The sequence below is a fragment of the Macaca fascicularis genome, chromosome 18, assembly GCF_037993035.2.
Source record: "Macaca fascicularis isolate 582-1 chromosome 18, T2T-MFA8v1.1".
Lineage (NCBI taxonomy): Eukaryota > Metazoa > Chordata > Mammalia > Primates > Cercopithecidae > Macaca > Macaca fascicularis.
The window spans coordinates 23,264,265-23,286,119 of NC_088392.1; the positions used below are offsets into that span (position 1 = coordinate 23,264,265).

The 21,855-nt window shown below is 42.8% G+C and overlaps 1 protein-coding gene across 9 annotated transcripts in view; it reads left to right on the plus strand.

Annotated features, from left to right (window-relative positions):
- Positions 1-21,855, plus strand: part of ATP8B1 (ATPase phospholipid transporting 8B1) — a 158,756-nt gene that overhangs the window by 81,075 nt on the left and 55,826 nt on the right. For 8 of the 9 annotated variants that reach the window (XR_012427120.1, XR_012427119.1, XM_005586597.5 and 5 more), the window contains exons 3-6: positions 15,599-15,696; positions 17,849-17,962; positions 21,474-21,572; positions 21,687-21,748. Coding sequence is in view for 4 of the 9 variants with exons in the window: in XM_005586597.5 (XP_005586654.3) it covers positions 15,599-15,696; positions 17,849-17,962; positions 21,474-21,572; positions 21,687-21,748 (373 nt within the window). In the remaining 5 variants the exon portion in view is untranslated. The remainder of the gene's footprint in view (positions 1-15,598; positions 15,697-17,848; positions 17,963-21,473; positions 21,573-21,686; positions 21,749-21,855) is intronic. The other variant, XM_074022463.1, reaches the window with a different exon arrangement.

A 21,855-nucleotide genomic window follows, 5' to 3' on the forward strand; every position in this document is an offset into this window, starting at 1 on the left:
TCTCCCTCCCGGGTTTAAACGATTCTCCTGCCTCAGCCTCTAGGGTAGCTGGGATTACAGGCGTGTGCCACCATGCCTGGCTAATTTTTTGTATTTTTGGTAGAGACAGGGTTTCACCATTTTGGCCAGGATGGTCTCGATCTCCTGACCTTGTGATCCGCCAGCCTCAGCCTCCCAAAGTGCTGGGATTACAGGCGTGAGTCACCGCACCCAGCCTTAAAGTGATATCTTCATAAAATAATCTGAAATTAAGAATGTGGGGTCTTTAGAGCATCTATGAATTAATATTTAGTTGGAACCAACACACAGATAAAGACGGCTCATTGAAACATATCAATCATAGGATATCCTAGGGAATCTGTGAAAAGTGCTGAGGGAGCTGTTCCACTTAATAAGATGCATTTTCCATTTTTGGCACATACCACATTTGGTAGTCTACTCTGGCTACTTAATTTCCTTCTTTCTCTGATTGGTTGTAAATTGCCATCCACCTCCATAGCCTAAGGACACGAGTAATTGAAGCTTGTAAAGCCGCGGGGTGAGGGGTGTTCCTGCACTGAGTGATTACTGATGGGGAAGGGTGGTGATACTGTGCCATCTCATTTTATTCTATTTATTTATTTATTTATTTATTTATATGATAGAGTCTCGCTCTTGTTGCCCAGGCTGGAGTGAAGTGGTGCAATCTCAGCTCACTGCAAACTCCGTCTCCCGGGTTCAAGCGATTCTCCTGCCTCAGCCTCCCAAGTAGCTGGGATTACCAGCGCCCACCATCATGCCCAGCTAATTTTTGTATTTTTAGTAGGGACGGAGTTTTGCCATGTTGGCCAGGCTGGTCTTGAACTCCTGACCTAAGGTGATCCGCCCACCTTGGCCTCCCAAAGTGCTGGGATTACAGGCGTGAACCACTGTGCCCAGTCTATTCTATTTATTTTTAAGATCTTGGGCAACATGCTCATTTTAGAGAATTTGCTTTCGAGTCATGTAATTTATGATTGAACCTTGGGTACGAATCTCTTGCTCATGGAAACCTAACTCAGCTGTTGGTTTTCTTCCTGCTACTTTGCAGCCCAAGTTCAGAAGTAGATTTTTAATGACAGAAGTCACCATAGGAAGACACTCTCCCTTGCACTAACTGGAGGTTCTCAGTCCTGCCTGTACATCAGAACCTCTTGTGGAATTTTTACAAACTCTCTAGGTGCCTGCACCCAGTCCCTGCAGATATAGAGTGGTTCTGGGATGAGACAAGGGGAAGAATCTATCACTGAAAATGAATTCAGTGGCCTGAATATTTCCTCCCTTTCTGTTGTCTCTTTACTTTGTTGATTGTTTCCTTTGCTTTACAGAAGGTTTTTAACTTGTGATCTCATTAGTCCGTTTTTGCCTTTGTTGCCTTGCTTGTGAAGTATTACTCAACAAATCTTTGCCCTGTTTAGTGTCCTGGAGAGCTTCCCCAGTGTGTGTGTGTGTTTTTTGTTTTTTGGGGTTTTTTTTGAGACCAAGTCTTGCTCGGTCACCAGGCTGGAGTGCAGTGGCACGATCTTGGCTCACTGCAACCTCTAATTCCTGGGTTCCAGCGATTCCCTTGCCTCAGCCTCCCAAGTAGCTGGGACTACAGGCATGCGCCACCATGCCCGGCTAACTTTTTGTATTTAGTAGAGACAGGGCTTTACCATGTTGGCCAGGATGGTCTTAATCTCTTGACCTCGTGATCCACCCACCCTGGCTTCCCAAAGTGCTGGAATTACAGGCATGAGCCACCACGCCTGGCCTTCCCCAGGGTTTTCTTGTAGTCGTTTCATAGTTTGGTCTTAGATTTAATTCTTTAATCCATCCATTTTGATTCAATTTTTGCATATGGCAAGATATGGGGTCTACTTTCATTCATCTACATATAAATATGCAGTTTTTCCCTGCATCTTTTACTGAAGAGACTGCCTTTCCCCAGTGTATGTTCTTGGCACCTTTGCTGAAAATAAGTTCACTGAGGATGATGAATTTATCTCTGAGTTCTCTATTCTGTTCCATTGATCTATGTGTCTGTTTTTATGCCAATACCATGTTGTTTTGGTTATTATAGCTCTGTTGTATAATTTGAAGTCAGGTAATGTGATTCCTCCAGTTCTGTTCTTTTGGCTTAGATTAGCTGTGGCTATTCTGGGTCTTTTGTGGTTCCCATACAAATTTTAGGATTGTTTTTTCTATTTCTGTGAAGACTGCCATGGGTATTTTCATAAAGATTGCATTGAATCTGTAGATTGCTTTGGGTAGTATGAACATTTTAACAATATTCCAATCCATGAGCATGGACTATCACTCCATTTTTCTGGTGTCCTCTTTAGTTTCTAGCATCATTGCAATCAATTTATAGTTTTCATTGCAGAGATCTTTTACTTCTTTGGTAAACTTAATTCTTAGGTATTTTATTCATAGCTATTGTAAATTGGATTAATTTCTTGATTTCTTTTTCAGATTGTTTTTCATTGGCAAATAGAAAGGCTACTGATTTCTGTATGTTGATTTTGTATTTTGCAACATTACAGAATTTGTTTATCAGTTCTAATAGTTTTTTGGTGGAGTCTTTAGGCTTTTCCAAATATGAGCTCATATCACCTACAAACAAGGATAATTTGACTTATTCCTTTCCAATTTGGATGCCCTTTATTTCTTTCTCTTGTCTGATGGCTCTAGCTAGCACTTCTGTTGAAAGTGGGCATCCTTCACATGTTCCAGATCTAGGAGGAAAGGCCTTTAGTTTTTCCCCATTCAGTTTGATACTTGCTATGGGTCTGTCATATATGGCTTTTATTATATTGAGGTATGTTCCTTCTATACCCAGTTTTTTGAGGATGTTTATCATGAAGGGATGTTGAATTGTATCAATTATTTTTCAGCATCTATTGAAATGATCATATGGTTTTTGCCCTTCATTCTGTTGACATGACATACCACATTAATTCATTTGTGTATGTTGAACCATCTTTGCATTTCTGGGATAAATCCCACTTCGTCATGATGAATGATCTTTTTAATGTGTTGTTGAATTTGATTTTCTAGTATTTTGTTGAGGATTTTTGCATCAATATTCATCAATGATATTGGCCTGTAGGTTTTTTTGGTTTTGTTTGTTTGTTTGTTTTTGTTTTTTGATGTGTCTTTGTCTGGTTTTGGCATCAGGGTAATACTGGCCTTGTAGAATGAGTTTGGAAGTATTTCCTCCTCCTGTATCTTTTACAATAGATCGAGTGGGATTGGTATTAGTTCTTCTTTAAATGATTGGTAGTATTCAGTAGTGAAGCCATTGGGTCCTGGGCTTTTCTTTGCTGAGAGACTTTTTATTACAGCTTTGATCTTGTTACTTGTTATTTGTCTGTTTGGGTTTTGGATTTCTTCATGATTCAATCTTGGTAGGTTTTATCTATCTAGGAATTAATCCCTTTTGTTCTACATTTTCCAATTTATTGGCAAATAGTTGCTCATAGTAGCCACTATGGATCTTTGAATTTCCGTGGTAACAGTTGTAATGTGTCCTTTTTCAGCTCTGATTTCATTTATTTGGGTCTCTCTTTTTTTGCTTTTTTTTTATTTTATTTTTATTTTTGGTAGTCCAGCTAAAGGTTTGTCAATTTTGCTTATCTTTTCAAGAAACTAACTTCTTGATCAGGCACAGTGGCTCACACCTGTAATCCCAGCACTTTGGGAGGCTGAGGTAGGTGGATCACTTGAGGGCAGGAGTTTGAGACCAGCCTGGCCAACAGGGTGGAACCCTGACTCTACTAAAACTACAAAAATTAGCCAGGCGTGGTAGCACTTGCCTATAGTCCTGGCTGCTCCTAGCTACTCAGGAAGCTGAGGCACAAGAATCGCTTGAACCTGGGAGGCGGATGTTGCAGTGAGCCGAGATCACGCCACTGCACTCCAACCTGGGCAACAGTGAGACTGTCTCCAAAAAAAAAAACAAACCAAAACAAACAAAACAATTTTTGTTTCATTGATCTTTTGTATTGTTTTCTTTGCTTCAATGTCATTTGTCTCTGCTTTGATTTTTATTGTTTCTTTTCTTCTAGTAACTTTGGGTTTGGTTTGCTCTTGCTTTTCTAGTTCTTTTTTTTTTTTTTTTTTTGAGACAGAGTCTCGCTCTGTTGCCCAGGTTGGAGTGCAGTGGTGCGATCTCGGCTCACTGCAAGCTCTGCCTCCTGGGTCACACCATTCTCCCGCCTCAGCCTCCCAAGTAGCTGGGACTACAGGTGCCCGCCACCATGCCCAGCTAATTTTTTTTTATTTTTTAGTTGAGACGGTGTTTCACTGTGTTAGCCAGGATGGTCTCAATCTCCTGACCTCGTGATCCGCCCGCCTTGGCCTCCCAAATTGCTGGGATTACAGGCATGAGCCACTGCACCCAGCTCTAGTTCTTTCAGATGCATCATTAGGTTGTTTGAAGTTTTTTTTATTTTTTGATGTAGGCACTTATAGCTATAAACTTCCCTCATAGTTCTGCTTTCATTGTGTCCCACAGGTTTTGGTGTATCATGTTTCCATTATCATTTGTTTGAAGAAATTTTTCAGTTTCCTGTTTAATTTCTTCATTGACCCACTGGTCATTTAGGAACATGTTTAATTTCCATGTTTTTGTATAGTTTCCAAAATTCCTCTTATTATTGATTTCCAGTTTTATTCCATTGTGGTCAGTCAGAGATGTTTGATATTATTTCAATTTATTTGAATGTTTTAAGACTTGTTAAGTCTTATATATGACTTGTTAAGTCATATATGTGACTTTATATATGTTCTGTCTTTGAGAATGATCCATGTGCTGAGGAAAAGAATGTGTATTCTACAGCTGTTGTATGAAATATTTTATAAATATCTATTTGGTCTATAGTGCAGATTAAGTCTGATGTTTCTTTGTTGATTTTCTGTCTGGAAGATCTGTCCAATGCTGAAAGTGTAGTGTTGATGTCTCTGGCTGTTATTTTACTGGGGTCTAAAACTCTCTTTAGCTCTAGTAATATTTGCTTTACATATCTGGGTGCTCCAGTGTAAGGTGGATAAATATTTACAATTATTATATCCTCTTGCTGAATTGACCTCTCTATCAATATATAGTGACTTTCTTTGACTCTTCTTACAGTTTTGTCTATATATTTTGTCTGATGTAAATATAGGTATCCTGTTCTTTTTTGCTTTCCATTGGCATGGAATATCTTCTTCCATCCCTTCATTTTCAGTCTAGGTGGAGTATCTGTTGTAGGCAACAGATAATTGGGTCTTTTAAAAAAAAAAAAATTCTATTCAGCCACTCTATGTCTTTTGATTGAGAGTTTAGTCCATTTACATTCAATGTTATATTGATAAGTAAGGACTTACTCTTGCCATTTTGCTATGTTTTCTGGTGGCTTTGTGGTCTTCTCTTCCTTCTTTCCTCCCTTCCTTTCTGCCTTTTAGTGAAGGTGGTTTTCTCTTGTGGTATGCTTTAATTTCCTGCTTTTTATTTTGTATGTATCCATTGTATGTTTTTTGAGTTGAGGTTACCATGAGGTTTGTAAAAACTGTCTAATAACTCATTATTTTAAGCTAAAAGAAAACTAATAAAAACTCTACACTTTAACTTCCTCCCTCTGCTTTTTAACTTTTTATTATTTCTCTTTATATCTTATTGTGCTATGTCTTGAAAAGTTGTTCTAGTTACTATTTTTTATCAGTTCATCTTTTAGTCTTTCTACTGAAGAGTATTTTACATATCACAGTCACAGTGTTACACTATTCTGGGTTTTTCTGTATACTTAACTGTTACCAGTGAGTTTTGTGCCTTCAGGTGATTTCTTATTGCTCACTAACATCCTTTTTCTTTCTGATTAATGTACTCTCTTTAGCATTTCTTGTAGGACAGATCTAGTGTTGATGAAATCCCTCAGCTTTTATTTGTCTGGAAAGGTCTTCATTTCTCCTTTATGCTTGAAATATATTTTCTAGGGTAAGAGTTTTTTCCTTCAGCACTTTAAATATGTCATGCCACTGTCTCCTGGCCTATAAAGTTTCCACTGAAAAGTCTGCTGCCAGACGTATTGGAGTGCCAGTGTATTTTATTTGTTTCTTTTCTTTTGCTGCTTTTAGGATCCTTCCTTTTATCCTTGACTTTTAGAAATTTGATTACTAAATGCCTGAGGTAGTCTTCTTTGGGTTAATCTGCTTGGTGTTCTACAACCTTCTAGTTTTTGGATATTGATATCTTCCTCTAGGTTTGGGAAGTTTTCTGTTATTACCCCCTTGAATAAACTTTCTACCCCTTTCTCTTTCTCCACCTCCACTTTAAGGCCAATAACTCTTAGATTTGCTTTTTAAAGTCTATTTTCTAGATCTTGTAGGTGTACTTCATTCTTTTTTTCTTTTGTCTCCTCTGACCATATTTTCCAATAGCTTGTCTTCCATCTCACTAACTCTTTGTTCCACTTAATCAATCCTGCTATTAAAAGACTCTGATGCATTCTTCAGTATGTCAGTTGCATTTTTCAGCTCCAGAATTTCAGCTTGACTCTTTTTAATTATTTCAATCTCTGTTACATTTATCTGATAGAATTCTAATTTTTTTGGTGTTGTCTTGAATATCTTTGAGTTTCCTCTTTGTTGAGTTTATCTGATAGAATTCTGAATGTCTTCTCTGTACTATCTTGAATTTCTTTGAGTTTCCTCAAAATGGCAATTTTGAATTTTCTGTCTGGAGGGTCATGAAGTTTTGTTTCTGCAGGCTTGACCCCTAGTGCCTTATTTAGTTTGTTTGGTAAAGTCATGTTTTCGATGCTTGTGGATGTTCATCAGTCTGGGCATTGAAGAGTTAGATATTTACTGTAGCCTTCACAGTCTGGGTTTGTTTATACACATTCTTCTTGGGAAAGATTTCCGGGTATTCAAAAGAACTTGGATATTATGATCAAACCCATATCTGCCTTAGGGGGCATCTCAAGCTCAGTAACACTGCATTTCTTGCAGACTATCTGGAAGAATTATCTGGATCATCAAGCCCAGACTCTTGTTCTTGTTGCTTACTTTCTCCCAAACAGAATCAATCTCAATCTCTCTCTCTCTTTTTCACTATCTCTCTCTCCCCCTTCCCCCTCTCTCCCCTCTTCCCTCTCCCCCTCTCCCTCTCTCTGTCCCTCTGTGCTGGGCCACCCAGAGCTAGGGGTGTGGTGATACAAGCACCACTGTGGCCATCACCACTGAAAATGTACTGAGTCAGACCTCAAGCCGGCACCGCATTGGGTCTCACCATGGCCCACTCTAACCGTGATCTGGCTACTGCCTATGTTCACTCAATGCCCTGGGGCTCTGCAATAAGCAGGTCTTGAAACCAGTCAGGCTAGCTTTAAGCCAGTGTGTTCCCCCAGGCTGTAGCCAGATCCAGAGATGCCATCTGGGAGCCATGGATTGGAGTCCAAAATCTTAGAAATCTACCTGGTGTCCTATCTATTCTACTGTGGCTGAGCTGGCCTCAAACCATTAGCCAGTCCTTCCCACTCTTCCTTCTCCTTTCCATAGGCTCAGGGGCCTCTCCCCATTTCACCACCAACACAGGCCCATGAGGAGGGCTGCCAGGTTACTGCTGATGTTCAATAAAGGCCTACAGCCTCTTCAGTCAGCTTGTGGTAAATGCTTTCAGTCACCCTTCAGGGCAGTGAGCTCCCTTCTGGCAAAAAGCAAGTCCAGAGGTGTCATCCAAGAACCTAAGGCCTAGACTCAGGGACCCCAAGAGCCTGTTTGTTGCTTTACCTCACTGTGACCAAGGTGGTACCTAAAGTGCAACACAGGCTGGGCGCAGTGACTCATGCCTGTAATCCCAGCATTTGGGGAGGCCAAGGCAGGCAGACCACTTGAGGCCAGGAGCTCAAGACCAGCCTGGCCGATATGGTGAAACCCTGTCTGTACTAAAAATAAAAAAAATTAAAAAAAAAAATAGGCTGGGTGTGGTGGCTCACACCTGTAATCCCAACACTTTGGGAGGCCAAGGTGGTTGGATCACGAGGTCAGGAGTTTGAGACTAGCCTGATCAACATGGTGAAACCCCATCTCTACAAAAAATACAAAAACTAGCCGGACACAGCTGGGCACGGTGGTGCATGTAATCCCGGGACTTTGGGAGGCCGAGATGGGTGGATCACTTGAGGTCAGGAGTTTGAGACCGGCCTAACCAACATGGTGAAACCCTGTCTCTACTAAAAATACAAAATTAGCCAAGCATGGTAGCGCATGCCTGTAATCCCAGCTACTCGGGAGGCTGAGGCAGGAGAATCACTTGAACCCGGGAGGCAGAGGTTGCAGTAAGCCAAGATCGCACCACTGTACTCCAGCCTAGGCAACAAGAGTGTAACTCCGTCTCAAAAAAAACAAAAATTAGCCAGGGATGGTGGCATGCACCTGTAATCCCAGCTACTCAGGAGGCTGAGGCAGGAGAATTGCTTGAACCTGGGAGGCAGAGGTTGCAGTGAGCTGAGATTGCACCACTGCACTCCAGCCTGGGTAAAAGAGCAAGATTCTGTCTCAAAAATTAAATTAAATTAAATTAAATTTTTTAAAAATTAGCTGGGCATGGTAGTGCACACCTGTAATCCCAGCTACTCAGGAGGCTGAGGCATGAGAATTGTTTGAGCCCGGGAGGTAGAGGTTGCAGTGAGCTGAGATCACACCATTGCACTCCAGCCTGGGCAACATAGCGGGACTCCATCTCTGAAAATAAATAAATAAATAAAGTAAGTGCAAGACAAAGTACCCTTTACTTTTCCCTCTGCTTTTCTCGAGCAGAAGGAATCTCTCACCATGGCCACCACAGCTGGGAATGTACTGGGTCACACCTAAAGCCAGGACGTCTCAGCCTCAATTAAGGCCCGCAGCCTCGGATATTAACTGGGTATTGCTACTGATTATTCAGGGCTCAGAGGCTCTTTCATCAGCAGGTGATGGACTGCCAGAGCCGGGTCCTTGCCCTGCAAGGCAGCAGGCTCCCTTCTGACCCAGGATGTGTCTAGAAATGTTGTCTGGGAGCTAGGGCCTGAAATAGCCTCATGACTCTGCCTGGTGCCCTATCCTACTGTGACTGAGCTGGTATCCAACATGTAAGACAAGGTTCTCTTTACTCTTCCCTCTCATCAACTCAAGCAGAAGGAAGGAGTCTCTTTTGGAGCAGTGAGGTTGGCAGGGAGCGGCCGCCTAAGCGTTCCGCCGGCTGCTCTGGCTGGTGTCTCAGTAGGTCATGTGCCTGCTAAGTCAACTGCTCCAAGTCCAGCTCAGCGCTAGGACTTGCCTAAGAGTTGTCGTTCATGTTGGCCTACACTGCCTTTCGAGTTTATTTAGAGCCCCAGAGAACTTTGGCCCTCGGTGACGAGGCTTGCGAGAATTCAAGTTCTGACCAAGGTACGGGAGATTTCCCTCTGGCTAGGGCTGGTCTAAATGCTCCCTCTATGGTCTGGCAACAGCTGAGTTCAGCCTGGTTTTGCTTTCTACTGTCTGTAATAGGGCAGCACGGAGTTTAATGCAAAGCCTGGTGCTGGGGTTGGGGGAGGGATGGCATTGGCAATTCAAGACTATCTTTCCTACCCTCTTCAGTCCTTTTTCAACAATATAAAGTTAAAACCAGGTGCTGTGAGTGCCTGATGTTTTGGTTCTTTTAAAGGTGCTTTTTTATTTGTAGAGAGTTGTTAAATTTGAACTTCCTATGGGAGTTACAATTCGTGCAAGCTTCTATTTGGCCATCTTGCTCCTCTCCATATTCGCTATATATATAAGCCAATAGAGGGAAGGAGTGGAATCACAAACATTGCTTTAAAACAGTAATACATGTAAATGAATCCAATTAGAAAAGGGTCCAGAATGGGCCGGGCACGGTGGCTCAAGCCTGTAATCCCAGCACTTTGGGAGGCCGAGACGGGCGGATCACAAGGTCAGGAGATCGAGACTATCCTGGCTAATATGGTGAAACCCCGTCTCTACTAAAAAATACAAAAAAACTAGCCGGGCGAGGTGGCGGGCGCCTGTAGTCCCAGCTACTCGGGAGGCTGAGGCAGGAGAATGGCGTGAACCCGGGAGGCGGAGCTTGCAGTGAGCTGAGATCCAGCCACTGCACCCCAGCCTGGGTGACAGAGCGAGACTCCATCTCAAAAAAAAAAAAAAAAAAAAGAAAGAAAAGGGTCCAGAATGAAAATGAAGTTTTCCTTCCTGCCTCTTCTGTCCTTCAGTCATGCAGTTTCCTTTCCAAAAAAATACTGCTGGACTGGGCACGGTGGCTCACACCTGTAATCCTGGCACTCTGGGAGGACAAGTCAGGAGGATAGCTTGAGGGCAGCAGTTCAAGTTCAGCCTGGTCTGCAAAGCAAGACCTCATATTTACAAAAATTTTTAAAAATTAGGTGCACTTTTGTCTCAGCTACTCCAGAAGTTGAGGTGGGAGGATCGCTTGAGCCCAGGAGTTCAGAGGCTGCAGTGAGCTGTGAGCATGCCACTTGCCACTGCACTCCAGCCCAGGTGCCACAATGAGACTTTGTCTTTTAAAAAAATAACAAAAAGAAACTACGGCTACCAGTTTCTCAAAATATATCCTTCCAGAGAGATACACATGCTTGCATGCACAAAGAATGCTTACAAACTTGTTTCCTTATGTGCCCATACACATATGCAGAAACATACTTGTGCGTATGTGTGTACACATATGCATTCATATTGTGTATGAATTCTGTGCATCACATAGCTGAAAGCACAAGATGGCAGATACCCTTATGCTTTTGCCTCTTAACAGTGTAATTTGGAGGTCATTCCTATCATATTTATGGGGTCACCTCATCGTTTTTTTGCGCACCGCATAGGCTTTTATTGTAATCATGTTTAACTGGCTACTCCTAGTAAGCATTTATGTTGTTTCTAGTCTTTCTCATAAATAGGGCTGCATTGAAAAGCCCTGCAGTAGGTACGTGGGGGATATTTCCTAGAAATGCGATTGTTCGCTCAGTGCATATGTGCGTGTTAAATTTTCAGATCTGGCCAAATTGCTCTCCATAAAGGTTACCTCGGAGCGTCTGTGTCTCTGCTCTCTTTTCAACCTAGAATGTCATCCCAATCATTACCATGTGCCAATATTTTGCTATTACAGGGTAAAAACTACTATCTCTGTGAAGAATTGCATTTCTCTTTTAGGAACTTGAATATCTTCTCACAGGTTTAAGAGTCATTTGAGGCCAGGTGCAGTGGCTCATGTCCTTTATCCCAGCACTTTGGGAGGCCGAGGTGGGCAGATCACCTGAGGTTAGGAGTTCAAGAGCAGTCTGGCCAACATGATGAAACCCGGTCGCTACTAAAAATGCAGAAATTAGCCAGGCGTGATGGCGGGCACCTGTAATCCCAGCTACTCGGGAGACTGAGGCAGGAGAATCTCTTCAACCCGGGAGTCAGAGGTTGCAGTGAGCTGAGGTTGCATCATTGCACTCCAGCCTCAGCGAGAGCAGCATTTGAATTTCCCTTTGTATGAACTGTCTTTTCATGTCCTTTACCCATTCTCTCTTCAATTATTTCTATTGTTTTTTTTCTTCTTCCTTTGATGTTAGACTTTTTATCTTCTTGTTTTCCTTGTTTGCTGCAGTGTGTACCAACCAGCACAGCTTCTTGGTTGTTGGTAGGTCTGTAAGCAAGCATTTGGTGCCAGCACAGAGAGGATGAGGGGAGGGCTGCACTCATCTGCTCTTCCAGATGGAAGTGATCAAAGGACGTGGTGATCATGGGAACACTGTGGAGAGCACGTAGCCACATTTAAATATATTGACAACACATCCATTTAGTAGACTCGGGCTGACTTTGAGCCACATGTCACGTGGCAGCTGTTAAAATCATCTCTACATGTACATGGATGGTTTTGATGACACACCCTTGTTAGCTTTGTAGCTTTTAGCTAAAGGGCCATATGGTGAAGGTGCATTTTTTGCTGGTACATTTCTTATTTCTTCTCTTTTCTTTGTCAATATATCCATTCTAGAAAATGAGATGAGCCAGGCACAGTGTGGTGCATGCCTGTAATCCCAGCTGCTCTGAAGGCTGAGGCAGGAGGATCACTTGAGCCCAGGAATTTGAGACCAGCATAGGCACTGGGCAACATAGTGAGACTCCATCTCTTAAACAAAAAAAAAAAAGGAGAAGAAGAAAAGAACAGAAAAAGAAAAAGTGGCCAGGCATGGTGGCTCAAGCCTGTAATCTCAGCACTTTGGAAGGCCGAGGCAGGTGGACCACCTGAGGTCAGGAGTTTGAGACCAGCCTGATCAATATGGTGAAACCCCAGCTCTACTAAAAATACAAAAATTAGCCAGGCATGGTGGTGTGCGCCTGTTGTCCCAGCTACTGGGAAGGCTGAGATAGGAGAATTGCTTGAACCTGGGAGACAGAGGCTGCAGTGAGCTGAGATCGCGCCACTGCACTCCACCCTGGACGACAGAGCAAGACTCCTTCTCAAAAAAAAAAAAGAAAAGAACAAAGAAAAAGAAAGGACAAAAAAGAAAATGGGGCAAGATGCCTATTTTTTCTGTAAATTATCTTTGTAGTCCAAGTGTCCAGTAAAGTTATCTGTTCCAAGCAGACACTTAAAATAAATGTTTGCTCAAAAAGGTCAATTCCTCTGCGTGCTGTTTTGTTGCCCTTCCAAAAGGCATGTGCGTCAGTGCAGCACTTCTTGACTCATGTTAACAGGTGTTCTGTGATTTTTTTAAAAGTGCCTGGGATTATATTAATTTTAGAAAAGCTATTTTAAATATTAAAGCATTTTGAAACATTTAACTTATAAAATACAATCAGTTTATTTGCTACAGGGCTTTCTCACAGCCTTTAATGTACCAGCAAATCCATTGAACTTCCAAGAGAGGGTTGCAAGGTGCTGTCTTCTGCAAGTGTGTTTGTCCACAGAACTCTGTTTTCATACTTTCATGGTATCTCATTGAAATACAGCTCAAGCAATTAGCCTAAACTCATAGATGAACCGAGTAGACATCAATTTCTTTGTCCCCTGATTTGTCTGAATTAGGCCAAACAGGGATCTTTAACTGGAAATAGGGTTATTGATTGCTTGACTGCAGTCAGATTTCTAAAATTGAGTAAAAGCGTGTTTGTGGTTCGATTGCAGACGAAGACATACTGGTTACTTTCTCCAGGCTCCCCACGGTATTGGCAGAAGCGTAAAATTAAGAGATCAAGGTCATTTCTGGTAACCCCTCACTGCTCCTACTCGAGGTCAGATGCCAGCCTCTCTGTCTGAATCATCCCAACCAAAATTGGCCAGGGATGAGGGTATAGTGCTGGGACCAGTCAGAGCCACCACCAGCTGATGGCTTAATTATGAAGCCAATTTACAGAGCCACAAGGGGGATGGACCAGAAGCAGGGTGGGAAAGCTGTTTCTGTCCAGCTCCTTGACAGGGCAGTTTCTTCACAGTGTTCTAGAACCCTGGTGGCTGGGATGTGTCACAAGTCATCTGTGAGCTAAAGTAAACCGTGAAAAGTGCATGCATTTGCAAATTACCACCAAATAGAATGGATTCAAGAGTACCTTATATAAGATCTTGTCTACCTACTTTGAGATCTCCTTTTTGAGTGGAAGGCGCTGTTCTGATTGCATACATGATTACAGTGCTTATGAGTGGCTTTATATTTCCATTTTTATTTTCCCTTTTGATAAGATTGCACTTGAGCTACAAAGATACCAGGAACATTTTCATTTGTAATAACACAACTGTTATGATTACCCGATGAAAGGCAGCCAAAATGATGCGAGAAAAATGTTCAATAGTGATATTGTGGCTTTAAAAAAGCAATCAGGTTAACTATTTGCATTCCTCAATAGTCTACACTTGTTACTTTCTTTTTTTTTTTTTTTTTTTTTTGAGACAGAGTCTCGCTCTGTCACCCAGGCTGGAGTGCAGCGGCACTATCTCGGCTCACTGCAACCTCTGCCTCCCAGGTTCAAGAGATTCTCCTGCCTCAGCCTTCCAAGTAGCTGGGATTATAGGCATACACCACCACACCCCACTAATTTTTTGTGTTTTTAGTAGAGGTGGGGTTTCACTGTGTTGGCCAGGCTGGTTTTGAATGCCTGACCCCAAGTGATCCACCCTCCTCGGCCTCCCAAAGTGCTAGGATTACAGGCGTGAGCCACCGTGCTTGGCCTACACTTGTTACTCTTGCCATATAGTCTGTATTTCCTTTGGAGTAAGAGTCTAGAAAATACATCATTTTGCTGGGCACAGTGGCTCACGCCTGTAATCCCTGGCTCATGCCTGTAATCCCAGCACTTTGGGAGGCCAAGGCGGGCGGATCACCAGGTTAGAAGTTCGAGACCAGACTGGCCAATATGGTGAAACCCCGTCTCCACTAAAAATACAAAAATTAGCCAGGTGTGGTGGCAGGCACCTGTAATCCCAGCTACTCAGGAGGCTGAGGCAGAAGAATCGCTTGAACCCGGGAGGCAGAGGTTGCGGTGAGCCGAGATCACACACTGCACTCCAGTCTGGGTGACAGAGTGAGACTGTCTCAAAGGAAAAAAAAAAAAAAAGGATAATACATTATTTTAAAAGTGAAATATAATATTTTCAAACGTATATATTTTTATTATTATAGTTGTTAAGACTGATATTTTTGTAATTTTTTACTTTCAAGTGTCTTTGAATATATTCCTATCTCCACAAATAGTTGTGCCACATCCATCATTCATTTCTCCTCTCTGCCAATTTGGTGGGGATTCGTCAAAACCTAGTTCACTCCATTATGTGCGTCACTCAAGGGAGCTTCATCCAGCATGCATGTTCATGAAGAACTTGATGCCAAAGAGGTGCTTCCTCGTTTTCTTTCTTTTCTTTTTTTTTTTGAAATGGAGTCTTGCTCTGTTGCCCAGGCTAGAGTGCAGTGGTGCAATCTGAGCTCACTGCAACCTCCACCTCTCAGGTTCAAACAATTCTCCTGTCTCAGCCTCCTGAGGAGATGGGATTACAGGTGCCCACCACTGCACCCGGCTAATTTTTGTATTTTTAGTAGAGACAGGGTTTCATCATCTTGGCCAGGCTGGTCTTGAACTCCTGACCTCGTGATCCACCCGCCTTGGCCTCCCAAAGTGCTGGGATTACAGGCGTGAGCCACTGTGCCCGGCCTGCTTCCTCATTTTCTTCCTGATTTATAGTATGCTTGCCTCAGCTTTCATAGCAGCGGCATGCTTATTCCTTCCTCTAGGCATCAAGGTATCAGCAGGATTGATTTCTTCTGAGAGCTACAAGGGAGAGGTCTGTTCTAGCCCTCTCTCCTTGTCTTGCAGATGGCCATTTTCTCCCTGTGACTTCACATTGTCTTCCGTCTATCTCTGTGTCCAAATTTCCCTTTTTGTAAAGGTATCAGTCATGTTGAATTAGGGTCCTCTCTAATGACTTCACTTTCATTTGATTACATCTGCAGTGAGCAGTTTCCTCAAATAAGGTCACATTCTGAGGGATGGAGATTTAGGACTTCAACATTTGAATCTGGGGAAGACACAATTCAACTCATAACAACATGTTAATTTGGTACTTATGAACTTCTCTCCCTTTTTTATAAAGAATGTACATGGCAAGTCAAAGCAAATGATCGCAAGTACCATGGACAACCTCACTTTATGAACACAAAGTTCTTTTGTATTAAGAAGAGTAAATATGCGGTGAGTTGTTAACTTTCTGAATTGTTTTTATTAAAATGCAGTTTCTTCCAGTAGCTGGCATGCTTACTACCTTCTTGCTACACCTGCCTTCTATGTAACCACCTGCCTGGGCCTATTGATAATCATTATTATTTCTATAGAATGTCATTTTTATTGATGTTTATCTTTGGGGTGCGTAGAGGGTGACTTGAAACAAAACAGAATTATGTAGATTGAAATTGTCTCTCTTTTTTAAATTTTAAGCTCTCTAAAAATGTTTTATGAAAGAATATACAATGACAGCACAGAAGCCTCCTGTTCAAAAGTAATGGGTTTCAAAGGAATCTCTTAAGAACTTATCTTCCCCTTCTCTGCCTGGAATGGATTTAGAGATTTTAAACATATTTTCGACTCAGAAATACTTATTACCTTTGGAATGTGATAAAGAATGCTTAAAGATTAAACGTGAATTGCAAAAATTAGCCTGGCGCGGTGGCATGTGCCCATGGTCTCAGCTACTCGGGAGGCTGAGGCAGGAGAATCGCTTGAGCCCAGGAAGCAGAGATTTCAGTGAACTGAGATTGTGCCATTGCATTCCTGCCTAGGTGACAGGAGTGAGACCCTGTCTCAATAATAATAATAATAAATATTAACTGTGGGCTTAAATGTTGTAAGATGTGTGTTTTAGTTCCAAGGGCTTCCATAACAGAGTACCACAACTGGATGGCTTAAAACAACAGAAGTTCACTCTCTCCCGATGCAGGGATCAGAAGTCTGAAATCTCGGTGTTGGTAGGGTTGGCTCCTTCTGGAGCCTCTGCAGGAGAATCTGTTCCCTGCCTCTCCCCTGGCTTCTGGTGGCCACTGGCAATCCTTGGAGTTCCTTGGCTTTCAGATGAAGTCAATGCAATCTCTGCTTCCATCTTCAAGGGGCACTCTTCCTGTGTGTGTCTGTGTGGCAGCTTTCCTCTTATGGGGACCCCAGTCCGAATAAGCACCTCATTAAATTAGAGCCTGTCGGCCGGGCGTGGTGGCTCAAGCCTGTAATCCCAGCACTTTGGGAGGCCGAGGCGGGTGGATCACGAGGTCAGGAGATCGAGACTATCCTGGCTAACATGGTGAAACCCCGTCTCTACTAAAAATACAAAAAACTAGCTGGGCGTGGTGGCGGGCGCCTGTAGTCTCAGCTACTTGGGAGGCTGAGGCGGGAGAATGGCGTGAACCGGGGAGGCGGAGCTTGCAGTGAGCCGAGATCACGCCACTGCACTCCAGCCTGGGAGACACAGCGAGACTCCGTCTCAAAAAAAAAAAAAAAAAAAAATTAGAGCCTGTCCTAATCACGTCTGACTTCATCTTGATTATCTCTGCGAAGATCTTATTTCCAAATAAGATCCCACTCGTAGGTATTAGCGTTAAGACCTGAACGTATCTTTTGCAGGACACAATGCAACCCACTACAGTACCTTTTGCTCTTTCTTACGTAGTAGGTCTTCTGTCTCCTCACTTAAATAAAAGCGTCACTTTTCCTGGCTTTTGCCATGTCGTTGTCTACCTTTACCCTGTTTTCTAACAGTCTCCAATGGGTCAAGGAATCTGACAGCGTGATTTATTTGGTCACAGTCTGATGTATGTTTCTTCTTACTGCCTCTGTCATAAGACTCCAAGTAGTCATTTTGAGGCTTGGCTGCTTGGCTAGAATTAAAAGCTTAAACGAAATCTCAGCATCTTTCTTTTCTTTTCTTTTCTTTTTTTCTTTTCTTTTTTTATAAGGCAGAGTTTCACTCTGTCGCACAGGCTGGAGTGCAGTGGGACGATCTGCAACCTCTGCCTCTCGGGTTCAAGTGATTCTCCTGCCTCAGCCTCCCAAGTATCTGGGACTACAGGTGTGCACCACCACGCCTGGCTAATTTTTGTATTTTTAGTACAGATGGGGTTTCACCATGTTGGCCAGGTTGGTATCAAACTCCTAGGCTCAAGTGATCCACCCACCTCGGTCTCCCAAAGTGCTGGGATTATAGGCATGAGCCACCGCACCCAGCCAAAATCCTCAATATCTTTCTGATAGATTATGTTCCTTTGTCACTGTAAGCTGTGGGACTTAGTGATTTTTGCAGATGTGTATACATTGTGATAAATACAGCATCATTTAGAATGACTCTTATTTTTTCCAACAGAATAATGCAATTAAAACATACAAGTACAACGCACTTACCTTTATACCAATGAATCTGTTTGAGCAATTTAAGAGATCAGCCAATATATATTTCCTGGTTCTTCTTATCTTACAGGTAATGCCTTTTGCTATCTTAAATCTGTTTGAATTATAGTGACTCAATAACATTTAAGCTGTAGACACATATAATGCGAATAATCTTGAAAGTGTTTTATATTAGCATCAGGGTTCTGTATATAAAGGAACAGTGCCTCATACACAGAACCAGCTCAATCAGTGCCATATGAACAGGGAAAGGGAGCAAATGGAAATATTATTCTAATTCTGTATTATTAAAAATTTCATGTTATACTGATATTGGTGTTAAAACTGCTATCCCTGAAGTGAATAAAACTAAAATCCAGCCAGGCGCAGTGGCCTACGCCTGTAATCCCCGCACTTTGGGAGGCCGAGGCGAGCAGATCACCTCAGGTGAGGAGTTTGAGGCCAGCCTGGCCAACATGGTGAAACCCCATGTCTACAAAAATACAAAAATTAGCAGGACATGATGGCAGATGCCTGTAATCCCAGCTACTTGGAAGGCTGAGGTGGGAGAATCACTTGAAACTGGGAGGCGGTGGTTGCAGTGAGCCGAGATCATGCCATTGCATTCCAGCCTGGGCCACAGAGCAAGACTCTGTCTCAAAAAAAAAAGAAAAAACAAAAGGCTGGGCGTGGTGGCTCACTCCTGCAATCTCAACACTTTGGGAGGCTGAAGAGGGTGGATCACCTGAAGTCAGTAGCTCGAGACCAGCCTGGCTAACATGGTGAAACCCTGTTTCTACTAAAAATACAAAAAATTAGCCAGGCATGATGGTGCGCGCCTGTAATCCCAGCTACTCAGGAGGCTGAGGCAAGAGAAGCGCTTGAACCCAGGAGGCAGAGGTTGCAGTGAGCTGAGATCCCACCATCGCACTCCAGCTTGGACAGCAAGAGCTAAACTCCATCTCAAAAAATAAAATAAAATAAAATCCTTACTTTGTAAAATTATTTGCACCTTAACGTTAAACCTATTTTTGTGCTTGTCTTTTATTATTGTATTTACATGCTGAATTTCCCCCAAAAAAGATCGTTGATTTTTTATTAAAATTTTGGTCATAAATTTCAGTAAGTTATTTTTGTGAACTGTTTTTACATTTTAAAAGGCCTACTTAAATTTTTTTTTTCCTAATTGTGGCAAAGGATCCAGTTATCCGGAGAGCATGAGTTTAACTGTAATCGAGGGAACTCCACACACACTAGTTAGTGCCAGAATCAACCTTTAGTATCTGCTGTGCAGATTACAAAGCTCAAGCCCAGAATATACACCTGGTTTCACCAGATTCTTTTTTTTTTTTTTTTTTTTTTTCACTCTTGTTGCCGAGGCTGGAGTGCGGTGGCACCATCTTGGCTCACTGCAACCTCCTCCTCCTTCTCCTGGGTTCAAGCGATTCTCCTGCCTCAGCCCCCCGAGTAGCTGGGATCACAGTTGCCCGCCGCCATGTCCAGCTAATTTTTGTATTTTTAGTAGAGACAGGGTTTCACTATGTTAACCAGGCTAGTCTCAGACTCCTGACTTCAGTTAATCCACCCGCCTCAGCCTCCCCAAGTGCTGGGATTACAGGCATGAGCCACTGTGCCTGGTACTTTACCAGATTCTTTACAGCAAGCGTTGGATTTGGAAAACTTACACCTGCTGGGATTGACCCTCTAAGGTTTTATGAAAATGGGGTAGAATGTGTGTCTAGGTGGGGATGGAGGATGCGTGGAGAGGAGGGAAAAAGAAGAGGCGATACTAAGGAGAAATGGATACGCAATGATTTAGGAAACTGAAAGACCTGCAAGTCAGATAGTAAAGGATGGCCCTGTTATCAAAGGAGATGCTTAGACAGCTGTGTGTAGAGGTTAGCACTGCAAACTCTAAGGTGCAGCTCTATAGGAAGTAGGCCATTTTTCCTTACTTCCTTCTAGCAGGGGAGAGGAGTTTCACATATTCACCATGATATGGGAAGAAGGATCTTTCTGTCTTCCAACTGTACCCCAGTTATCTTCTCTTTTTTTTTTGAAATGGACTTTCGCTTTTGTTGTCAAGCCTGGAGTGCAATGGTGTGATCTCAGCTCACCACAACCACCGCCTCCCAGGTTCAAGCTATTCTTCTGTCTCAGCTTCCTGAGTAGCTGGGATTACCGGCATGTGCCACCACACCTGGCTAATTTTGTATTTTTAGTAGAGACGGGGTTTCTCTATGTTGGTCAGGCTGGTCTCAAACTTCCAAGCTCAGGTGATCTGCCCACCTCGGCCTCCCAAAATGTTGGAATTACAGGCGTGAACCACCACATCTGGCCCAGTTATCTTCTCTTAAGGTCAGCAATCCAAATTAGGGTAACAGTAATAGCCGTAGGTAGCTTCTTAACTTGTGTTGTCACTACACTTAATTCTTCTAGTCTAGAAGGTCAGGCCTGGCGTGACCTCCATTTTGCAGAGAAGAGCTGAGGCCTAGTAAGCTAAAGTAACTTGCTCAAAGTCCCATAAGCCATAAATGGTAGCGCTGACTAAGCCTTGGATCTAGGAGTTGACTTCAAAGCCTGTCATTTTAACCACTACCTTATATAGCCCACTGATCAGGAGGACGGTTAGGAAATAACTTTATTAAACTTGTGTCCCAATCTTTATCCAAACTTAGAGGCTATCTTGATGGAGGTAGGGCTTCTTGCAAGGCCATCTCACTTTCTTGGATAGGCCAATAGTGGTGATCATGAAGGAAGCACTTTCTTCTAATGCCCTCAGAGATACTCTCCCTAATCCCTCACTTTCAGAGGCAGCTAGTACCTCCTGCCATCTTTGCCTCTAACATGGGATCCTCAGAAACCACTGGCTGAGAAACCTGCAGTGGAGAACCTGCTATGCATGCATTCCTTACAAGTTAAGATGGCTTTGGCCAGGCACGGTGGCTCACACCTGTAATGCCAGCACTTTGGGAGACTGAGGCAGGAAGATTGCCTGAGGTCAGGAGTTCGAGACCAACCTGGCCAACATGGTGAAAACCCATCTCTACTAAAAATACAAAAAAATTAGCCAGGTGTGGTGGCACACACCTGTAATCCCAGCTGCTCAGGAGGCTGAGGCAGGAGAATCACTTGAACCCGGGAGGTGGAGGTTTCAGTGAGCCAAAATTGTGCCACTACACTCCAGCCTGGGTGACAGAGGGAGACTCCATCTCAAAAAAAAAAGTTAAGACGAGACTTTTCCTTTGCCACTCCTACCCCCTCACCCCCAGTTAAATATGATTTTCACAAAAAATTTAGAGCAACTCTCTTTTAGGTATCATGATACAAAACTTCCTTGGTGTCCAGTTAAGGTCGCAATGAGATGATTTCAGGAGCCACTGCCCTCTAGGCTCTGTTCCAGGTGTCCAGAAGCTAGAGAGAACCACTAGAAGGAGGTTGTCCAGATGCTTAAAGAGCCTTTCCTACACACTCTGCAGGATGTAGACTTATGTGATGACAGAGATGAGACTTGGAATTAGCAAGCTTAGAATTAGCAATAAGTTACCTGTAAGCTTGATATGCCTTCATGGACACACACATAAGCCCTTTTATTCTTTTAGGCAATTCCTCAAATCTCTACCCTGGCTTGGTACACCACACTAGTGCCCCTGCTTCTGGTGCTGGGCGTCACCGCAATCAAAGACCTGGTGGACGATGTGGTGAGGATTTCTCATACAACCTTCTACTCGTTGCTTTGAATTGACTTTAAGTTCTCATGCCTTCCTTCTGTATTGAGATGTTTAAAACAGCATTTCCCCATCTTCCTTCTCAAGGCTCGCCATAAAATGGATAAGGAAATCAACAATAGGACGTGTGAAGTCATTAAGGATGGCAGGTACTGTGTCTTCTTTAATTAGTAACTGAGTTTCAAGGATGTAATGCACAATTCTGCCTAGAAACATATTCAGAGATAATTATTACAATGTAGAAGGCTATTAGTAC